At 37.4% G+C, this 19,426-nt stretch overlaps 2 protein-coding genes across 5 annotated transcripts in view; one reads left to right on the forward strand and one right to left on the reverse strand.

Annotated features, from left to right (window-relative positions):
- The window catches only part of LOC107692495 (A-kinase anchor protein SPHKAP), a 133,542-nt gene extending 125,553 nt beyond the window's left edge, over positions 1-7,989 (forward strand). For all 4 annotated transcript variants that reach the window (XM_016491576.1, XM_016491579.1, XM_016491577.1 and 1 more), the window contains 2 exons: positions 3,051-3,235; positions 6,371-7,989. In XM_016491576.1, the coding sequence (XP_016347062.1) occupies positions 3,051-3,235; positions 6,371-6,526 (341 nt within the window). In that variant the 3' untranslated portion in view covers positions 6,527-7,989. The remainder of the gene's footprint in view (positions 1-3,050; positions 3,236-6,370) is intronic.
- A 1,043-nt stretch (positions 7,990-9,032) lies between these two features.
- Positions 9,033-19,258, reverse strand: daw1 (dynein assembly factor with WDR repeat domains 1; the record flags this gene model as incomplete). Its single annotated transcript, XM_016491615.1, has 13 exons — positions 9,033-9,301; positions 9,391-9,553; positions 10,168-10,244; positions 11,947-12,061; positions 12,852-12,954; positions 14,340-14,446; positions 14,999-15,106; positions 16,652-16,751; positions 17,040-17,162; positions 17,248-17,306; positions 18,702-18,846; positions 19,018-19,090; positions 19,225-19,258. Coding segments are annotated over 13 exons (1,242 nt in total), but the record flags the coding sequence as incomplete, so codon positions are not given.
- Positions 19,259-19,426: the final 168 nt, after the last annotated feature.

Raw genomic sequence — 19,426 nt, forward strand, 5'->3', positions numbered from 1 at the left:
CAGTGTCATTCACACAAACACTAAACACCATCATGGTAACACACGTGAAAATGAAATAATGCAAGAAACATTCATTTAACAGCATTAGGTGTGACACACAACCCTAATATACAAAACTGATAAGAAAAAACTAAGAAGAAACATAGTTATTTCAACAACAAAAAAACATCAAATTTGAAATGTAAAGCAGAGAATTCTGGGAATGTCAATTTATGGTTATTCACTGTAAATTATACGGTCTTTTTCACTTCCAAAAATGGTATACTACCGTAAAATTACATGTAATGTCCAATACAGTTTTTCACCGTATATAGTAGGGGAATTTACCGTTAACCATTTAACAGGTTTTTACTGTAGCATTTTTACAGTCTTTTACCGTTAAATTCACGGTCATTTTTTAAAGTGTAGGATGTGTCCTACTGCCGTGCTATAAATTATTACAGGAGTAATATATACTTTTTTTATTGATCATCTCAATTTCTACTGTTCTGTTTCTTGGTCTCTACCTAAAATTGTGCAGCTCTGAGCAATAGCAAAGCATTAGACTCATTGCACATATTCTTTCGTGTGATTGGCCTTTAATCTTTGACCTCCTCTATCTGGGTTACATCTACAGTACATGAGCTCTCGTCTCTTGAATCAGCATACAGTCCATCTTACTGAGCAGCGTTGCTTGCCCTTATCACCTCATCACCCCTCATCGCTCAGTGTGCTTCTAGTGTTTGGCAGACGGACAGATGCTCTCGAGCAGAGAGAGAGAAAGCTAAAGAGACTTTTGTATTGCCAGCACAAACTCACACCTCACAAATGACTCATTCACATGCAGGAGAACAAAAGAGACGTTCAGACACAGGAGCTGACAGGCAAAGCATCATCCTGCTGGGAGAGGGATGGAGGGATGAGGAGAGGGTGTTAAAATGGGAAGATGTGGGATAGAGCAAGAAAACAGAGGACCGATTCATTTTGGAACAGATTTGTACGTTTTTGGAGCACTAAGGAGGAGGATAGAGATGAGGCAAAGAAATAGAAAGAACTGCTTGAATTGCTTTTGAAGAGATCAGCTACAAACCAAGAAAAATGTTCTAACTCGAGAAAAGTGGGAGGGAGAAGAGATTAGCCCGGCACCTTTCCTAGAATGACTGTAAAACAATAGGCTGTGGGCTGAGTGAATGTTTAAGCCCCTCTCTCTTTATTTCCCGTGAGCTCTTTATCATTCACACTGATCCACATTCATATAGAACAGTGAACCTTAAAGAAGTTCTCGACCCGCCACAAATGTTGGCTTTTGACTTTATAATGGAAATTTAAAATGCGGAAGTACTAGGGGTGTAAACCAGATGTTTCATCACAATATGATCTGACATCAGTTCTATTAGCCAGTGATACTGTATTTGCCGATACTTCAAAACATGCCACGATTTGATTCGATTCAGGCTCTGCAATCAAGATATCAATATTACAATAGTATGTGCTAAACTAAAATAAAACCATTAAAAAATTGTTACTTTGTTCAAATTAAATAAACTTTAACTGAAATAAAATGAAATATTAAACTAATATTTTGTCACATTTAGTTTTTATTAGCAGTTTGATGTTTTTATTTTTGTTTCATTTTTTATTATTTTAATAATTTTGTTGTTTGTAATTTTTATTTAGTTTATCTTGATGTACTGACAAAAACACAACAAAAGTATTAAAACAAACAAAACTTAAAATGAAAACTATATCGAACAGTTCATAAAAACTATAATAGTATCTTACGCCCCATTCACACGGGGCGTCAACGCCTCTCGTTTACTTTGAATGGAGTGACGTAAAGCGTTGGCAAAATTAATTGTGGGTCCGTCGCTCGCGGCAGAAGTTGAAAACTTTTCAAACGCCAACGCAGGCATCAGCTAATCAGATGACCTTATGCAAATAACCTAGCGCAGACGCTAACCAATCACGTTCATGCAACACCAGAAAACTAATGTGATTGGCTGTTGTCACTATGATGGTCGCGTCACCACCAAGCTTCAGAAACGCCCTCTGTCAAGCATTAACGCTGACGCCCTGTGTGAATAGGGCATAAATGATTCTAAAGTAACACTAATTAGGTGCATATTTTACAATGCAAGTTACACTTTTCTTAACTCATAAATGCATAAATGTAACATGATCATTTAAATAAACTTTCTGAAATTTGCAAATCCTGTATCCTAATTGGGACATCCACAAAAACACACACACACACACATTTTAGTGTTTTTTTTTGTTTTTAAATAATATAGAGGAAAAAATAAGTTGCACACGAGATCATCAATCATCTGATGACAGCTCATCATTGGTTTGTGCAATAAGATAAGCAATGACAGATGAGAACATTTTCTGTTCTCTCTAAAATGTGCAAATCATTAGCACACAACAACATGAGCTACTCCAAAAAATGCTTAAAACTTAATCTCATTGATACTAAAATGTGACTAAAAGGCTGAATTCATATTAGCCTTTTATATACAAAACAATAAAATAAATATAGCTAGAAGTTTATTATTATGAAAAATGCACAAAAATACTGTTTTAAATAATCCTTATTGATATGAAATAAATATTTTCCAAAACATGTTTGACTCTAAAACTTAGTAAACGAAAGCTATAAATCAAACAAAAGTTGTGTTGCAAATTTGAGGTTGATATCTCAAAAACGATCTTTCAGTAAGGTTTCGTTTGGGTGCAGTACCAAACATTTCCACTAGATGAAAGTCACTGTCATTTTTGACTGCTAACAGTACAATTGTAACTACTGTGTGTTCACATAGCAAGTGCCAAAACCTTTACCGTATTTCATACTATTCCAGAATTGTGCCATCCATTTTTAACAGAATTCTTCTGTTAAAAATGCCCAAACAGCATCAGTGTTAAAAGATGCATGTTTATTAGAGCTACTCATTTCTGCACCAGCAAATGCTTTTTCTTACCTTTCCATTTCATTCTGCTTGCAACATATTAGATCTACAGAAATCACACTCCGAGTAGTGTCTGAAAGTGAGCGGTCTGGTTTTGTCTCGCAGAAGTCACGTCGGGTCTGTCTACAGCGGGCAGCAGCTGTCAGCGGGAGCTCCTGGTGCTGAACTTTGACATGGATTCAGAGTGTGGTGATGGAGAACTGAGAGCGGCGCTGCAGTGGATCGCTGCGTCTGAGCTCGGCGTGCCGGCGCTCTACTTCAGAAAGACTCAGGAGCACAATCTCGCGAAGGTGAGGACAAATGGAGGTCGTGCTTTTGTTAGAATAACTAACCAGGTCCGAGCAGAATCTGCACCCACAGAACTGAAAAACAATTAGCATGGATTCTCTCTGGAATTTTGAATGCATTTTTAGAATAGCAGTTTTTTTTCGATTTGTGAGTAAAATAAGGTTTGAGTAAAATAACTTGAGGAGACTTTCACATTTAACTTTTTTTACACACACTCGTACCTCAAACATGAATTTTGAAATGGTAGAAGCCAGTAGAGTTGATGCTGTTTATATCATTCATAGCTTATGCAATAATTAAATAAACCAATGCGCTTAAATTTTTAATAGATTTCTAGGAAATAATGTACAAGAATGGGATGAAATTATTGGTGTGATTTTTGGAAACCTAGAAGAGTGGAAGCTGTTATAGCTGTGAAGAGGGACCAACTCCATATAAATGTCTATGTATTTAGAATGCGATGTTGTTAAAGGGGACATCGGATGTCCATTTTCCACAAGTTGGTATGATTCTTTAGGGTCTTCATGAAATGTCTGCAACATACTTTGGTTAAAATTCCTCAATGGTCTTGTAAAACACCACCCTTCTTACCCTGTCAAAAACAGCTCTGTTCACAGTGACTTGTTTCGGTGCATGTCTCTTTAAATGATAATGTGCTACTGCTCACTCCACCCCCCTCTTCCGTTTATTGTGTATTCAGTGGCTCTGATGTCAAGAGAAAATAAAGAGTCTTCTTAACTTTTACATCCAACTACAAAACTCCTGCGTTGCTTACGAGACATTATTGTCGCTACAGCTGATCGAGTGCAGAGAAAATGGTGGAGAGCGTACAACTGGGTGGGAATATGCTAATACGGGGCAGTCTGTCAGCAGTTGCAGGCGGGGCTTGAGCAGTATGACATCATCAAAACAGCTTGATAATTGAGAATTTAGGTTTTTTGCGGATTAAAAAAAGAGGAGTGAATGGATTTTTGTCATTGTTGGGTGGTTGTGTCCACACACTGCAAAGACACATTAATATGCAAACATCACGTAAAAGTGAATTTGGCATCTAATGTCCCCTTTAAAGTCCCTGTTGGTTTAATGGTAAGGTGTCCCAATAGTTTTGTCCATATAGTGTATATATATTTTGGTAATATTTTGGTTCTGCAAGTGAACGTTGCTTTATTGTGCCATCCCAAAGAGGCACAAAATCACTTTATCAGGCATTACAGGCAAGATGAAATGAAAATGAGACCATTCGACCAATCACTGCAGATTAGAGTCACGTAAAGGAGGGGTTTGGAAAAATGAATCGTTGAGCGAATCGTTTGGGAGTCGTTGAGCAAGTAAGGTAAACAAAATATTACCAAAATATATATACACTATATGGACAAAACTATTGGGACACCTTACCATTAAACCAACAGGGACTTTAAAGGGGACATTAGATGCCAAATTCACTTTTACGTGATGTTTGCATATTAATGTGTCTTTGCAGTGTGTGGACACAACCACCCAACAATGACAAAAATCCATTCACTCCTCTTTTTTTAATCCGCAAAAAACCTAAATTCTCAATTATCAAGCTGTTTTGATGATGTCATACTGCTCAAGCCCCGCCTGCAACTGCTGACAGACTGCCCCGTATTAGCATATTCCCACCCAGTTGTACGCTCTCCACCATTTTCTCTGCACTCGATCAGCTGTAGCGACAATAATGTCTCGTAAGCAACGCAGGAGTTTTGACGTCAACATGAAACTAGCATGTTGACGTCAACATGAAACTAGCATATTGCCCGCCCACTTGTTGGCCTTTACGCGTTGGTCTGAATGAAAATGCAAATTCATTCTTTGCCACTAGGTGCAGCTTTAAGAGCGGTAAAATAGCGGTTTCCCCGCTAACGCTGTACACAAAGCAGCACTGCGCTCACAAACGCTGCTTTATCAGGTTTCATGTTGACATCAACATGAAACGGCTTGGGATTCGTTTTAAAAAAACGACTCGTTTTAATGATTCAGAGTCGACTCTTTCTTTTGAGAGACAATAACTTTATACACAGTGCACTTTCAGATTTAAAACTTTGCAGGGTGTTTTCATTCACGTAGAGCTGTGTTACACACTGCATGAAAGGGGTCGAGAACTTTACTTTGCATGAAAGGTAATTTTCAAAAATCCGTAATAGGGGCACTTTAAATGTTCCCTCCTGGTGGAATGACCTTCTTCAAGAATCGGCTAAAAACACATCTTTTCCATCTTTATTTGACCCTCTAACTCTAGCACTCTCTATTCTAAATTCTATTCTTAAAAAAAAAAAAACTTGCCCCTTTTAGACTTGCACTCTATTCATTTACTAACTGCTTGTTTTCTAGCTTATCTTTTTGTATTCTATTTGTTTTCTTTTATTATACAATTAAAAAAAGCAAAAAAGGCCTCTAACACTAGCTTGCTCTATCTGTTTTCTAACTGAGCTAACTGCTAACTGAGACTTGTTATAGCACTTGCATATCATTGCTCTTTTGTTGATTTTGATTGCTTCTATTGTCTTCATTTGTAAGTCGCTTTGGATAAAAGCATCTGCTAAATGACTAAATGTAAATGCTTGTTACACAACTTACATGTACTTACTATTATAATAACAATAAATTATGCATAATTACATGCAAGTAACCCTAAGTCTAACCCTAAACAATAAAGTAAGTGCATGTAGTTAATTAATATTACTCAGTACTTAAATGTATAATTACACTGTTACAAGGACACCTTAATAAAGTGTAACCTTTTTTTTTTTTCCTTCATTTGTTCTGCATGGCTTTGGCAATTGTACATAATCAGTGTTGTTTTATATTATAAATATGCATATATGTTAGTGTTTGGTATATTAGTATAACAGGGTTATTATTGTTAACTAACACTAAAACCTTGAATAAGCATTTTCATTACTTAAAACTTAAATCAAAATAGACATGTTTTCATGTTTTCCTACACAATAGATATTTTTAGACAAATAAAAACTAAAATAACTCAAAGTGAAAAATAAAATCTAATTCAAAATATCAATAAAAACTATAATAGTATATCAGTGATACTAAAATAAGAGTGGTATAACTGCAGTGGCTGCTGATAAAGATGAGCATGGCTCATGTTTGTTTCTCAGTTCCACAGAGTGGTGCAGTTGGCAGGTCAGAAGACTTGGCGTGTTGGTGACTTGTTCAGCGCTGTGGCTCAGTTCTGTCAGCTCCATCAGGACCTGGAGCACAGAGGACGGCCCGTGCCCAGCCTGTTCGACTGGATACTGAAGACCAAGCGCTAGAGCGCCACCCATCTATGGACCAGGAGCTGGAGATGCCACATATCCGTCCTGTGCTAGCACACGTATATAGTCAGGAGCCAGTGTGAAAACACCAAACACCAATCCCATTTGAGCCGCTAATACACCCTCACACAAGCAAACCGTTTATAGACTCATAGATCCCACAGACTCATCCACAGCCACCACCATGACTGTACATCAGCACGGTTTTCTAGAGCTCAGCTGTGAAACTCGCAGGATAGCAAGGTTTACAAGTAACGGCTCCCAATCCCAAGATCCTTAGCATGAGGCTTCCTTAGTTCCGAACTTGCCCTCTCTGACCACCAGCACATCCACATTTGATATCCTTAAGAGTCACAGCTTGCCCAAACCTTTATTCCAGCATCTGTCACACTTGTATATGTCTTTGCTAGATCACAGGAATTATGGAATATACTGTAGGAAGAAATGCCTTGTCCATAAATATGTGCTAGGGATGCACATTTGCATAGATTTGAGGATATTTCCCTTTAAATTACGCATGTTCCTGTCTTTACGCACACGCAACGTTAGATCCACCGGTCAGCAGCCAGCGCTGGTTAGAGGAACATGGTTTAAACTGACCAATCAGCCTTGACGTTTTGTAGCTTGCAGATTTTTACTGTACAACAAACCCGTTTCGAATGCACAACGTGACTTTTTATCAAAAAATAAAACGGACGTGCGAGCTCTGGCGTAAGGATTTAAAGATACTTAAATGTTTGTATTTAAAGTGTGTAATATAGTGAGATCCCATTCCAAACACACTTTGTTGTTTTAAGTTTACATTGGCGAACACGTTCGGTTATTTTATCGTACCTCTGAGACTGAATTGTATGTTTAGTTTTGTGTGACTACTGTTATTTAAGAGATTTTATTTTGGCTAGATGTAAATAGTTTAGACTGTGAGCTACTGTATCTTTGGGCAAATGTAAATTTCAGTTTTTATGTTTTATGATCGCTAAGACGCAGACGGACGGGATCACAGCACTGAAAGTCTCACCAGACTACTGTAAAAGTATGAACATAAAAGAGTATATTTAAAGTACAAGTACAGTTTTGTCACGTAAAAGTTGACGTGTAAACGTGAAATCTGGTGGCGTTATGGTTTTCTCCGCATAGTAATATAATAGTAATGTGTTTTAATATCAGCGTTGAAGGCACACAACTGTATCCAGTCTGTCACGGTATACCTGAATGTATTTATCTTTTCAAAATAAAATTTGCGTACGGCGAGTTTGATGTCGACAGCCTTTATTTGAAAAGAGCCACACATGTTTGAATAAATGAGTTTATATACACATTCAGCCAGCTGTTAAAGAAAGTGCACCCAAAGTTAAAAATTTGTTGGACATTTATTCATCCTCAGTCCATCTAAAATATAGATGAGTTTGTTTCTTCATCAGAACAGATTTGGAGAAATGTAGCATTGCATCACTTGCTCTGCAGTGAATGGGTGCCGTCAGAATGAGAGTCCAAACAGCTGATAAAAACATCACAATAATCCACAAGTAATCCACACCACTCCAGTCCATCAGTTAACATCTTGTGAAGTGAAAATGGGTGGATTTTGATGTAAGACAACAGAACATTTTTCATTGGAAGGAAGCGCCATCATAGATAATGGCGTCAAATTTTGGCCAGACGCGATGGTTTAAAGTTAAAACACCTTAATGACATCTTAATGATGGATTTGTTTCTTACAAACACACTGCTCTTCACTTAATTGATATACTGGATTAATTGATATACTGATGTTTTTATCAGCTGTTTGGACTCTCATTCTGACGGCACCCATTCACTGCAGAGGATCCATTGCTGAGCAAGTGATGTAATGCTACATTTCTCCAAATCTATTTTGATGAAGAAACAAACTCATATACTGTACGTCTGTGATGGCCTGAGAGTGAGTACATTTTTAGCAAATTTTCATATTTTGGTGAATTATTCCTTTAACCTAAAAATAGACTTGCATGCTAAAAAGAAGATATTCCAGGATAAATACACCAGAAAATAATTGTGATTTAATATAGTAAGCCTTAATATTGAATACCTGACTTCATATTAAAGTTTGTACAATCAAAAAAAAATGTGAAAGTCTATAGAACAACGGTTTTCCAATTGACTTCAATTATATATCATTATTTTTGGTTTAATAAATAGGTATGAATCGTTCATTTTTTGTGTGATAATTGACAGCATGAGTTTAACTTGTATTTGACCCAGAATATTCTTTAAGGGAAAAAAATTAAGGCAAAAAATATGTTGGGATCACTAACTCGAAGCCCTATATTATAATGCTTTATAAAAGTATTTGTAATGCATTAATTATGCCTTGTAATGCACCTTACAATGCATTGTATCTCATAAATAATCACAGCTAGAATAAATTATAATATTGATCTATTCTGCACCACACCTATAAAAATCATTATGCATTAAAACATGACAAACAACCATTTTTAAACATTACAAAGAATCTGCTAATTTTATAAAGCATTTTAACTGTGCTTACAGTTATTCATGAAATATATAATGCATCACAACATGCATTATGAATACCTTTATAATGCATTATACATGTAAAGCGTTACCATAATGTCCTCCACACATACATGTTCTCTGTGAACTGAAATACTAGAGCAGTGTGACAAGATGACACACAATATCTTAATCAAAAGAGGTGCAGGAGTACTGTAAGAACAGAGTTCAGGCCGCTCTCTCAGTGCCAGATCCTGCAGGTGTTGTCTTTACTGCCTGCAGAAAGATTGACAACAAGGCATGAAATTACTGACGTATGATTACGTTTGTGGATTTATGAGTGTTACGCAGGTGCGTGTAATTGCCTGTAATGATGGTGTCTCCCTCGTAGTTGAAAGCGCAGGAGAAGATCTCATCAGAATGTCCCTCCAGCACCTGCAAACACACTCCCGTGTTCACGCACCACACACGAGCCGCCTTATCCACGCTCGCCGTCAAAACGCGGCTCCCCTGCGGATTAAAACACACCTACGGCGAGAGAGAGGGAGAAAATAAAAAGCAAGTTATATTTCTGCCTATTGTTATGATAATGCGTCGGGACGGCTTTTAATCATATTCCATCATAAAACAATTACTTTTTGTTTTGCATGTGGAACATCCTATTTCAACGAGCAGGAGAGAAGCGCGAGAGAGACAGCTGAACTGAATCTGACCCGTGTTGGTATGACAGGCGTTTTATTATAGCGCTGAAGAACCGAGTGTGCATGTGCGTACTTGAGTTATCACCTCTATACAGGAAATGGAAATATTCTGCTGATGGTGATGACGGTCCGGAGGGGGATGGAAAAGAAAGGAGAGGATATTATGGCAAGATGGTTTAAGGATAGGCCTGAGAAAAGATGAGATGAGCAATAAGAATGCGAACGGCCTTATGAATATGCAGAGAAGACGACGAACGACAGGCAGGATGCTGGGATGGAGGCAAGAGAGCAGAACAGGTGGATATAAACAGGAAGGGACCTAGACAGGAAATGAGCACCTTAGCAGACCAAGAAAGAGACTGAGTGAAGAGATACAAGAGGATTATTGAGTCTGAAGCTGGAGTGACAGGCCGAGAATGGAGAGATACTGTGATTTCTTACCTTTGATATCTCTCCTTTATGGCCCTCTAATTGACACAAACATTGGAAGGTTTCTGTGCTGAACACTCTTGATGTACCTGCGCACAAAAACACATGATCAGACTCGATTATAAATCGATTCATCTATGCATGTGTTATTTATTTTAAAAAAATATACCTTGTAATTTTTAATCTAAATAGCACAAGTCAACCTTCTGGTGAAAACAAAAGACTTCTCTTTCCAATCATTTAGTCCACTTAAACCAGCCCCTCTACGGAAGCCCGTTTCCGCCACTGAATAAAAAATACAAATGTTTTTTTTCCTCAGAATTGTGTGATATAAACTCGCAATTGTGAGTTAAAAAGTCATAATTGTGAGAAATAAAGTCAGAACTGCATGATATAAACTCGCAATTCTGACTTTTTTTCTCAGAATTTATAACTCGCAATTGCGAGTTTCTCACAATTCAGTGAAAAAAGTCCAAATTGTGAGATAAAAAGTTGCAATAACCTTTTTTTTATTTTTTATTCAGTGGCGGAAACGGGCTTCCATACCTCCACAATCAACTGCAAGCTAGCATTCATTTTTGAACACAATGCAAAATCCAATTAACACCTAATGAATATCACCAAGTCCCCACCCTGAATTTATTTTATTTTTTTTTAATAATCCATTTCACTTGGATCAACGTCAAAATAAACAAGATCTGCCGCAACTTTAAGTTGTCCTCCAGGCAAAGAGATATGTAAAACTAATATTACTAATTATATTATTATATGTGTTCCTGTGGCTCAGTGGTAGAACATTGCGTTAGCAGTGCAAAAGTTTCTGGGTTCGATTCCCAGGAAACACACATACTGGTAAAAAATGTATAGCCTGAATGCACTGTAAGTTGCTTTGGATAAAAGTGTCTGCTAAATGCATAAATTATTATATGTCTGCTATCACCTCAAATGAGAGGAAAGCAACTATATTTATGGGATAAACTGTGTCATATTAGTTTTATTCTATGGTAATTGATTTATATGGTCATTTATGAAAACAGAAATGAAACCAAAAAACAATTCCCCTTAAAGTAGTCCCATTTCACAGCACATATTACATTTTTCATAAAAAGGTGGAAAAAATAATTGAATTGTCCTTCATCTTTTGAAGTAAAAGAGTTTAGTCGTGAACAATGTAAACAAAATTTCAGAACTCAAAACTCAAAAAGACCACTGTCTAGAACCATACTACACAAATATACTGACAACCAAATTCATTTGATTCAGCATCTTGCTATCACACTGCTTCTGATGCAACCGTCAAAACACTGGTAAGGGGAAAAACTAAATTTGGATGCAAAATCATTATAATTACCCTTAAAAGTCTTATTTTACAGCACATATTAAAATTTTTATAAAAAGGCAAAAAAAAAAGCTTTAATTTTTCAGAACATTTGAATATAGTGAACAAATATTTTGTAATAAACATATGTAAATATTAATAGTATTTGTAGTAGTATTCCTGCATTTTGAGGCAAAGTTATTACTACAAGCTGAGACACCGACACAGCCATTTATTAATATTATTAATAAATAATATTATATAGCCTCTTAATCACATGTAGCTGTAGCCTTTTTAAATATATGGACATGACAAATTATGTGGTGTGCTAGAATAGTCTGTTTACTCACTGGTAAATCGTACCCCACAATCCAAAACTATTTTTTCCATATAGAAAATAAAGATTTAGGCACAATGATTTGTATGTTTTGGGGGTTGTGTAAAATATGAGAGGGAGGGTTGTGATGTGTCACCATCAGCGGAGGCTGTAGCGATCAGTTGACCAGTGTAGTTAAAACACACATCCAGCACTTCATCATTATGACCCAAGAGAGTAGCCAAACACTGACCGCTGTCTGCGTCCCACACCTACACACACAAACACATACACACAAACTGTTATATAACACACAAACCACACCACAACCCGAAATAACCTCACAAACACACTGTATATTAGCCAGATTGAGTGAATTCCATTAGAAAGTGGACATCGCTCTGCCCTGCTCACTCATGAAGGGTGCAGCGTGTGTCCCCTTCAATGGAATTTGCCCATTCTCTTAATTTAACACAGACACATGCATGCAGACATCTCAGTGCTATTATCTAACCACAGTCACACCAAATTGAACTGACACTGACACTTGTAAAAAGCTGTGAGAAGACTTTGTCTCACTGTGTTTTTGAGAAACATCAGACTGTGCTGAATAATTAAGAGCCCTCGCACTTCTAGGAACAGACAGACAATCAGAGGAAGAGAGTTACTCAGATGAAAGTGAATGCAACATGTAAGAAAAAAAAACATTAAAGGGGTCACATCATGAAAAATAGACTTGTCCTTTATCTTTTGAAGTAAAAGAGTTCAGTCGTATACCATATAAACATGTTTCAGAACTCAAAACTCAAAACGTCTTGTTCCAGATTTACTGTCTGAAACCTTGTTACTTAAATATAGAAATATAAACTAATGAAAACCAAATTCATTTGATTCAGCATCTTGCTATCACACTGCTTCTAATGCAAACGTCAAATCCTGGTAAGGGAAAAACTAAATTTGGATGCAAAATTATTATAAAAGGACCCCAGGGGAAAAAATCATAATTTAAGAGGCTCTTTTACGAGACAGAATGGGAATTACGGAGTGAAGAGAGACAGAAACCTTGCAGGTTTTATCCAGAGAGGCCGTGACGATGAGGGAACAGTCCCAGTTGAACTGAACGCAACTGATTTCTCCTCGGTGACCTGTGAGAACGTGAACTTTGCTAGAAGAGACAGACAAAATACAAAATACATTACGCTGTCTGAAAAGCCAAGTCCAATTCATTCAGAGTTTCTACAGGTCTTAAAAAATCTGAACTTGCACAAATTAAGGACTTAAAAAGGTCTATCAGAGTAGAAAGTCGAGCCCACAACCTTTTGCGCTGCTAACGCAGTGCTCTACCACTGAGCCACAGGAACATATGGATATGACAATATTAATGTATTTGGTCTTGGCAGAATAGATCTGCTACGCTGCTGCTGCTGCTGAATTGCAGGAAGTGCAGGAACTTGCTACTGCCAATGCATACAGTGATACGGTGCCGTGAGTATTTAAGACATACTGCTGCTGCACAAATAGCAAATAAAATAACAAGTAGCAGATCTATACAGGTGGAGCTGGGGAAGGTGGAGGGTTTCAGAGAAACTCTGAAAGCGCGCTGCAAGAATCTCTAGTGAATGCTAGCCAGCCATATAAATGCAAGGCAGTAAGCTCATTGGCTGCATATGCAGCATGAACCAATCAGCTTGTGCCAAGTCGTTTAACTCTCTGAATATCATCAGTTATGTTAACAACCCGTCAGCCTGCGCCATCTAGAGTTTCATGACTGAACTATATATTTTTCTTTGATTTTTCTTATCCCACACACTGGCAGATATTTATTCTTGTATTAATCATGAATTCACTTCATTTTGATACATTTCTTTGAAAACAAGACTTCTTATCTTGCTATTTTGCTTCTCAACGTATCTTGATTTAAGAAACTTTAGACATTTGCACTGGAAAATGACAAAAATACTGAGGAAGGACAACTCTTTGCAGTGTGATCAGAAGGTACAGTAAAAGTTATTTCCATATTCTAGTTAAGTTTTTTTTTTTTTGTAAAATGAATTAAAGAGTAATGGAGATATGTTCAAAAGGTATGTTTTCAAACTGTTGCTTGTTTAACTCGTTTTGTGCTCCCTAGACAATTATATTTAGAGAACATTTTAATGTATTGTCCTTACTTCAATTTGGTACCTACATTTTATTTATTTGGTCTTAAAAAGGTCTTTAAAAATTCTTAAATTGCCTTAATAAAACCTACAAAAACCGTGTTATTCGTAAAGCTCTTTTCATAATACACATCCTTTCAAAACAACTTTACAGAAAGTCCAACTGTTATGTCTTTAACGCCTCAGTGCCTTAGATTTAGGGATGGGTGCTATGACAATATATAAGAATGATACGACTGATTTAGATCTTGCTGTATTATATTTATTTATAGTGTTGTCTATATCTGTGCTGCAGTGACATATCTATGCATTCAAGGCAATTAAGAGATTTAAATATTGGCAAGTATTGTAGTGAACAGGAAGTTACAACATTAACTGTGAAGTACACACTGACCTGCCAGTAGAAACGTCCCACAGAATGGCAGTGTGGTCAAACGACCCCGTGACCAATCGATCGCCCGTTGTGTTAAAGGAGAGAGAGATGATCTCAGCGAAGTGACCCTGAGAAAGTGTTGAATGGAGAAACGCTGTGAGTGGAGAGAGGAAGCTCTAATAGAAAGGCGGCCTTTTTCACTTCAGCAAAGAAATATCATATTAATTTCCCCAATTCATCGGTAAGAACTCACTGAGCTATTCATAATTTAGATTCATAGAGAAATAATTGGAGAGTTAAGAGGGGTAATTACGCAGCACACACACACAGCGCTCAGTCACACTGCTCTGCCATGTGCTGCGGAGAGGAGAAGACCTCCAAACTCTCCGTCTCTTCGCCTCTCCCTCCAGCCCATGGCACGTTTCTCACATCTATACAGGTACGCTGCTATTCGACTAAAAGTGGAATGCTTGACTTATCCCATAAATGGTAGTAATGACAGATTTGATGACAAACCCATTAATAAACACACGCATGGATGAATTTTCACTGATCACTGGAGAGAAATCATTCAAAATCCCGTAGGAGATAAGCAGATGAGGGGGAAATGATTAAGCAGGATAAGGTGGCAATGTTTTTGACTGAACAAGAATACAGAAAAACCACAGGATGAGACGTACTGCCAATGTGGACATCTCTTTCCCACTCTCAACATCCCATAATTTAGCCATGGTGTCCATGCTGCCCGTAGCAACCAAGGTACTCTGAGGGTTAAAGGCCAGGCAGACCTAATAGTAGATACACACAGAAAACAGAGACAGTATTTGAGATTAATAGAACAAATGGTGTTTGATAAAGCACAGTATGCATGCACAGGGTTCTGCCCCATTTGGCATCTTAAGTCAAACTCCCAGACACAACTTGTTCAACATACTTAATTTGGTGCCCCCTAAGAGATGGGACCCTATGTGTTTGAATATATGTCCCCAATGTGTTAAATGGCCTTGCCAGCCATTTTCTTTCAGTTAGAAATATATAAAATAAACATGTTATTTGCATTCACACTGTCATTGACCTTGAAAGTGGATTGGATCTCATTTTGGTCCACTTTAGTTAGGGGCTCAGATAACGTTCCCTTTACACTATTGTCTTTTGAAATCCAATTTAGGCCCCCTAAAGTTGTTGTGTTAGATGTCCTGTCCTATCTCTTTTTAAAATAATAGAAATAAATAAAAACAACCCCCAAAAATTGATGAACACAATCAGACACATGCATTAATGGATTACATTTTTGTCTATTCTTGAGAAAAGTGTTGGTTCAAGCATGCATTTTTGCTTCTAAGGGACAGCATTTCTTGTAAAAAAAGTCAGTTTTAGATGTCTTAATGGTATAGTTCATCCAAAAATGACAATTCTGTCATTTTTAAAGAACGATAACTACAAAGATAATATTTCTGTTTATTCTAAGTGCATGCTCGTCAGCCGCTTTAAATTCTCGAGCTTGTTATAGCAGGATTGATTCTGATAGGGTATCAATGTTTTTTATCGTTCATCAGCTGGAAAAAAAAAAACATTCTGAAAGTGATTCCAACTATGTCGTTTCTCTGTGCCTTTATCGTTATAGTTGTGGTGTGGACTCTGCTATTCTTTAATACTGAGAACAATTTTTATAACTATATATTAATCGTTATCCCTATAAAAGTTATCATCCTTTGTGTGAACAGGCCTTTACTCAATTCACCCTCATGTCGTTCCAAACCTGTATGACTTTCTCTTTCTTCTGCAGAAGATATGTTGGTAAACAAACAGGTTTGGTTCCCATTGACATCCATTGGTAGACAGAAAATACAACTCAATAGGAACCAAAACTGTTTGCTAACCAACATTCTGCATAAAAATAACCACATTTGGTTCATAGTATGTTCATTTCCTGACATTCCAAAACCCATTTGTTTTTCTTTCTTCTGTAAAACACAAATTTCACAGAATGTCCTGGCAACTGTTTTCCATATAGGGATAGGGCTGTCAAGCTTCAAAAAAGGCAACAAACATAAAAGCATCATAACCGTAACTGATGTTACTCACTTTATATTTCTAGTCTTTCACAGCCTTCACATACACCAAAACATATCAAGACACACTGTGCCAGGCTTGAAGTCAATGACGTCAAATGTCATTGGTCTCAGTGTGTCCCATGCCAGGACATATCTCCTGAAGAAGGAAAGTCATACAGGTTTGGAACGACAGTAAATGAGGACAGAATTATCATTTTGAGATGAACCGTTCTTTAAACTGCTGAGACTCGAGTGAATGCAGTGAGAATGCAAACATACGATTTCTGCTGTGTGCCCTCTAAACGTGTAGAAACACTTTCCTGTTTCAGCACTCCACAATTTGCAGGTCTTGTCAAAGGAGCCTGTGGCAACCTTGTCTCTGAGAGAGAAAACAAGAGAGAGCGAGCAAGAAAGAGGGCAGAGAGAGAGAGAGAGAGAAAAAAAGGACAAGGGCTCCTGTTATGACTCAAAGTGACAAATGGTCCCATTGTAATAGCAACACCAGTTACCCTGCAGTGCCCTAACCCTGCAGAAAGAGACAGAGAGGTGACTGAGAGTGCTTTTCTCTATTTCATTAAAAAAAAAAAAACAAGGGAAAGATGAAGGGTAAGCCATTCTGAAGGATTCGGGGCATGAGTGATCCAATGCGCAAGAGCCCTGCTGTTACCCGTAAGGGTTGTTGAAGGCGATGGCGTACACAACGTTCCTGTGACCCTCCAAAGTGTGCAGCTCCTCTCCGGATGCGGTGTCCCATATTTTACAAGTCCTGTCATAGCTTCCGGTTATAAAACTGCAAACAGATGGAAAGTAAAGGAGAGAGGCAGAATTAGAGGGAGGGGGGGGAGCAGGCATGTGAGCACAGCTGATAAACTCACCTCGATCCTGATTTATTGAAGGCTACATTCGTCAGGGGCAAGATGTGAGCCTGAAGTGCCTGAAGAGGAAGACAGAGAAGATGAATACTCGGAGGGGGGATGCACTTAACCACATTAATTCATTTCAGATCTATAAGCTTGACTGTGTAATTTCCATACATAATTACTATGACTTTGATGTTCAAAAACAGTCGTTTTCCTTCTGCTGCCACCTAGTGGGTAATATCAATCTAAGAAGTGTTGATCAGAGTAAATGATGTTAGAAAATCATTCAAATGCATTTAATTTCGGCTATTTTTGCTATATGTAATTGTGGCGGTAATGAACAAAAGCAGAAGAATGGAAGTTTGGATTAAATGATGTAATATTCAATAATTAAATATCATGGATTCTTCACAAGTCCTTTTAACTAGTCGTGCTGTGTGCCAAATTAGTTAATAAAAGTACAACCGGCATGTCTCTCAGTTATAAAAAAGTGAATATAAAAAGTACATGTATAATGGATATACAGTAAAAGTAGTAGGAACATGCTGTTTAAAGGAATAGTTCCCCCAAAAATGAAAATTTGTGTTCAAGTTTACTCACCCTCAGGTCATCCAACATACAGATGGGTTTTTTTTTCTTTAATCAGAACAGAATTGGAGAAATTTTGGAATTACATCACTCACCAATGGTTTCTCTGCAGTGAATGGGTGCCGTCAGAAAGAGAGTCCAAACAGCTGATAAAAATATCACAATAAATAAGTAATCTTCAAAACTCCAATCTATCAATTAACATCTCTTGAGGCCAAATCTGCATGTTTGTCAAAAACTATATAACTAAAAATAATAACACTTCCTCTAGTGAAAAAGTCCATTCCCTGTTGTCCTCTCACATCGAAATCCACCCACATATTTGTTTAAAAGTGTTTTGGAGTGTATCTTCACTTGTAAAGTGTGCTTTATCTGCGTATATTTCTCTCCTGATTCAGACAAGACGACTTTTTCACTAGAGAAATGGATAGAGGACTTGAAATTAAAATGATGGATTTGTTTCTTCCAAACAGGCAGCTTTTCACTTCACTAGATGTTAATTGATGGACTGAAGTGGTGTGGATGATTGTGATGTTTTTATCAGCTGTTTGGACTCTTGTTCTGACGGCACCCATTCACTGCAGAGCATCCATTGCTGAGCAAGCGATGGAATGCTGGATTTCTCTAACTCTGTTCCCATGAAGAAACAAACTCATCTACATATTAGATGGCCTAAGGGTGAGTACATTTTCAGTAATTTACATTTTGGGCAAACTATTCCTTTAAATTAGTTTTTGATGAAGTCTAACACTGCTGTCACTGCATTGCCCTGGAGATGAAGAGCCAAACGTTTTTTCAGAATAGAATCACGATATGCAAAACAGATCAAATATGCATGACCCAAATATACTTGTGCATGATTGGTCAGTATTTATTAGTACCCTGAAAAGGTAGAACTTGCGGTCATCCTTTTGGCTGACTTTCTCTTGTAGTTTGCAGATCAGGACTTTCACCTGTTCAACGCAGGATGAGGTGATGAGAGGTTCAGCTGCTCTAATGTCTGACAGTAACTCATTCACATCAGTCCTAGAGAAGGAAAACAGTACACTTGCGTATAAAGATGTAGACTTGTTTATCAGATAAATAGGTAGTCAGTATATATAACTGTTAACAAGTAGAACATTAATTTAAAGTGTAACCTAGACGGATGAATTTTCTGTGTAGTTATGAGTGAACTAGTTTGACAGTCATACTTACTCTGGAGTCAAGTTTAACAGATCGATGGATTTCGTTCTGAGCTGCCCCCCTTTCTCATAGTCCAGGAATATTCCTGCGCAACAATAAAACAGGCGAATCAAACGAACTTCCGATCAAATCGTTTGCAGGGTCAAACTGAACCAGGCACTCAGCAAAACTGTAGTAGATGAATGGTATGCAATATAAAACTTTAAATATGTATATTACCTGGTGGGTAGTATCGTATGTGTAGCCGTTCATGTTTTAGCCCATTTGTGGTTAATTATGAATTCGTACGTTTTCGTTAGAATAACAAAACTTCATACGAAAATCGCCACGTCGTAAAATAGTTACTTTTTTTTTTCCATGAGATACAAAACCACCACTGGCTCTGCACCCATTTACCTAAATTCATTACTTCAGAGTTATG

Source organism: Sinocyclocheilus anshuiensis, unplaced genomic scaffold (assembly GCF_001515605.1).
Source record: "Sinocyclocheilus anshuiensis isolate Anshui unplaced genomic scaffold, SAMN03320099.WGS_v1.1 scaffold1082, whole genome shotgun sequence".
NCBI lineage: Eukaryota > Metazoa > Chordata > Actinopteri > Cypriniformes > Cyprinidae > Sinocyclocheilus > Sinocyclocheilus anshuiensis.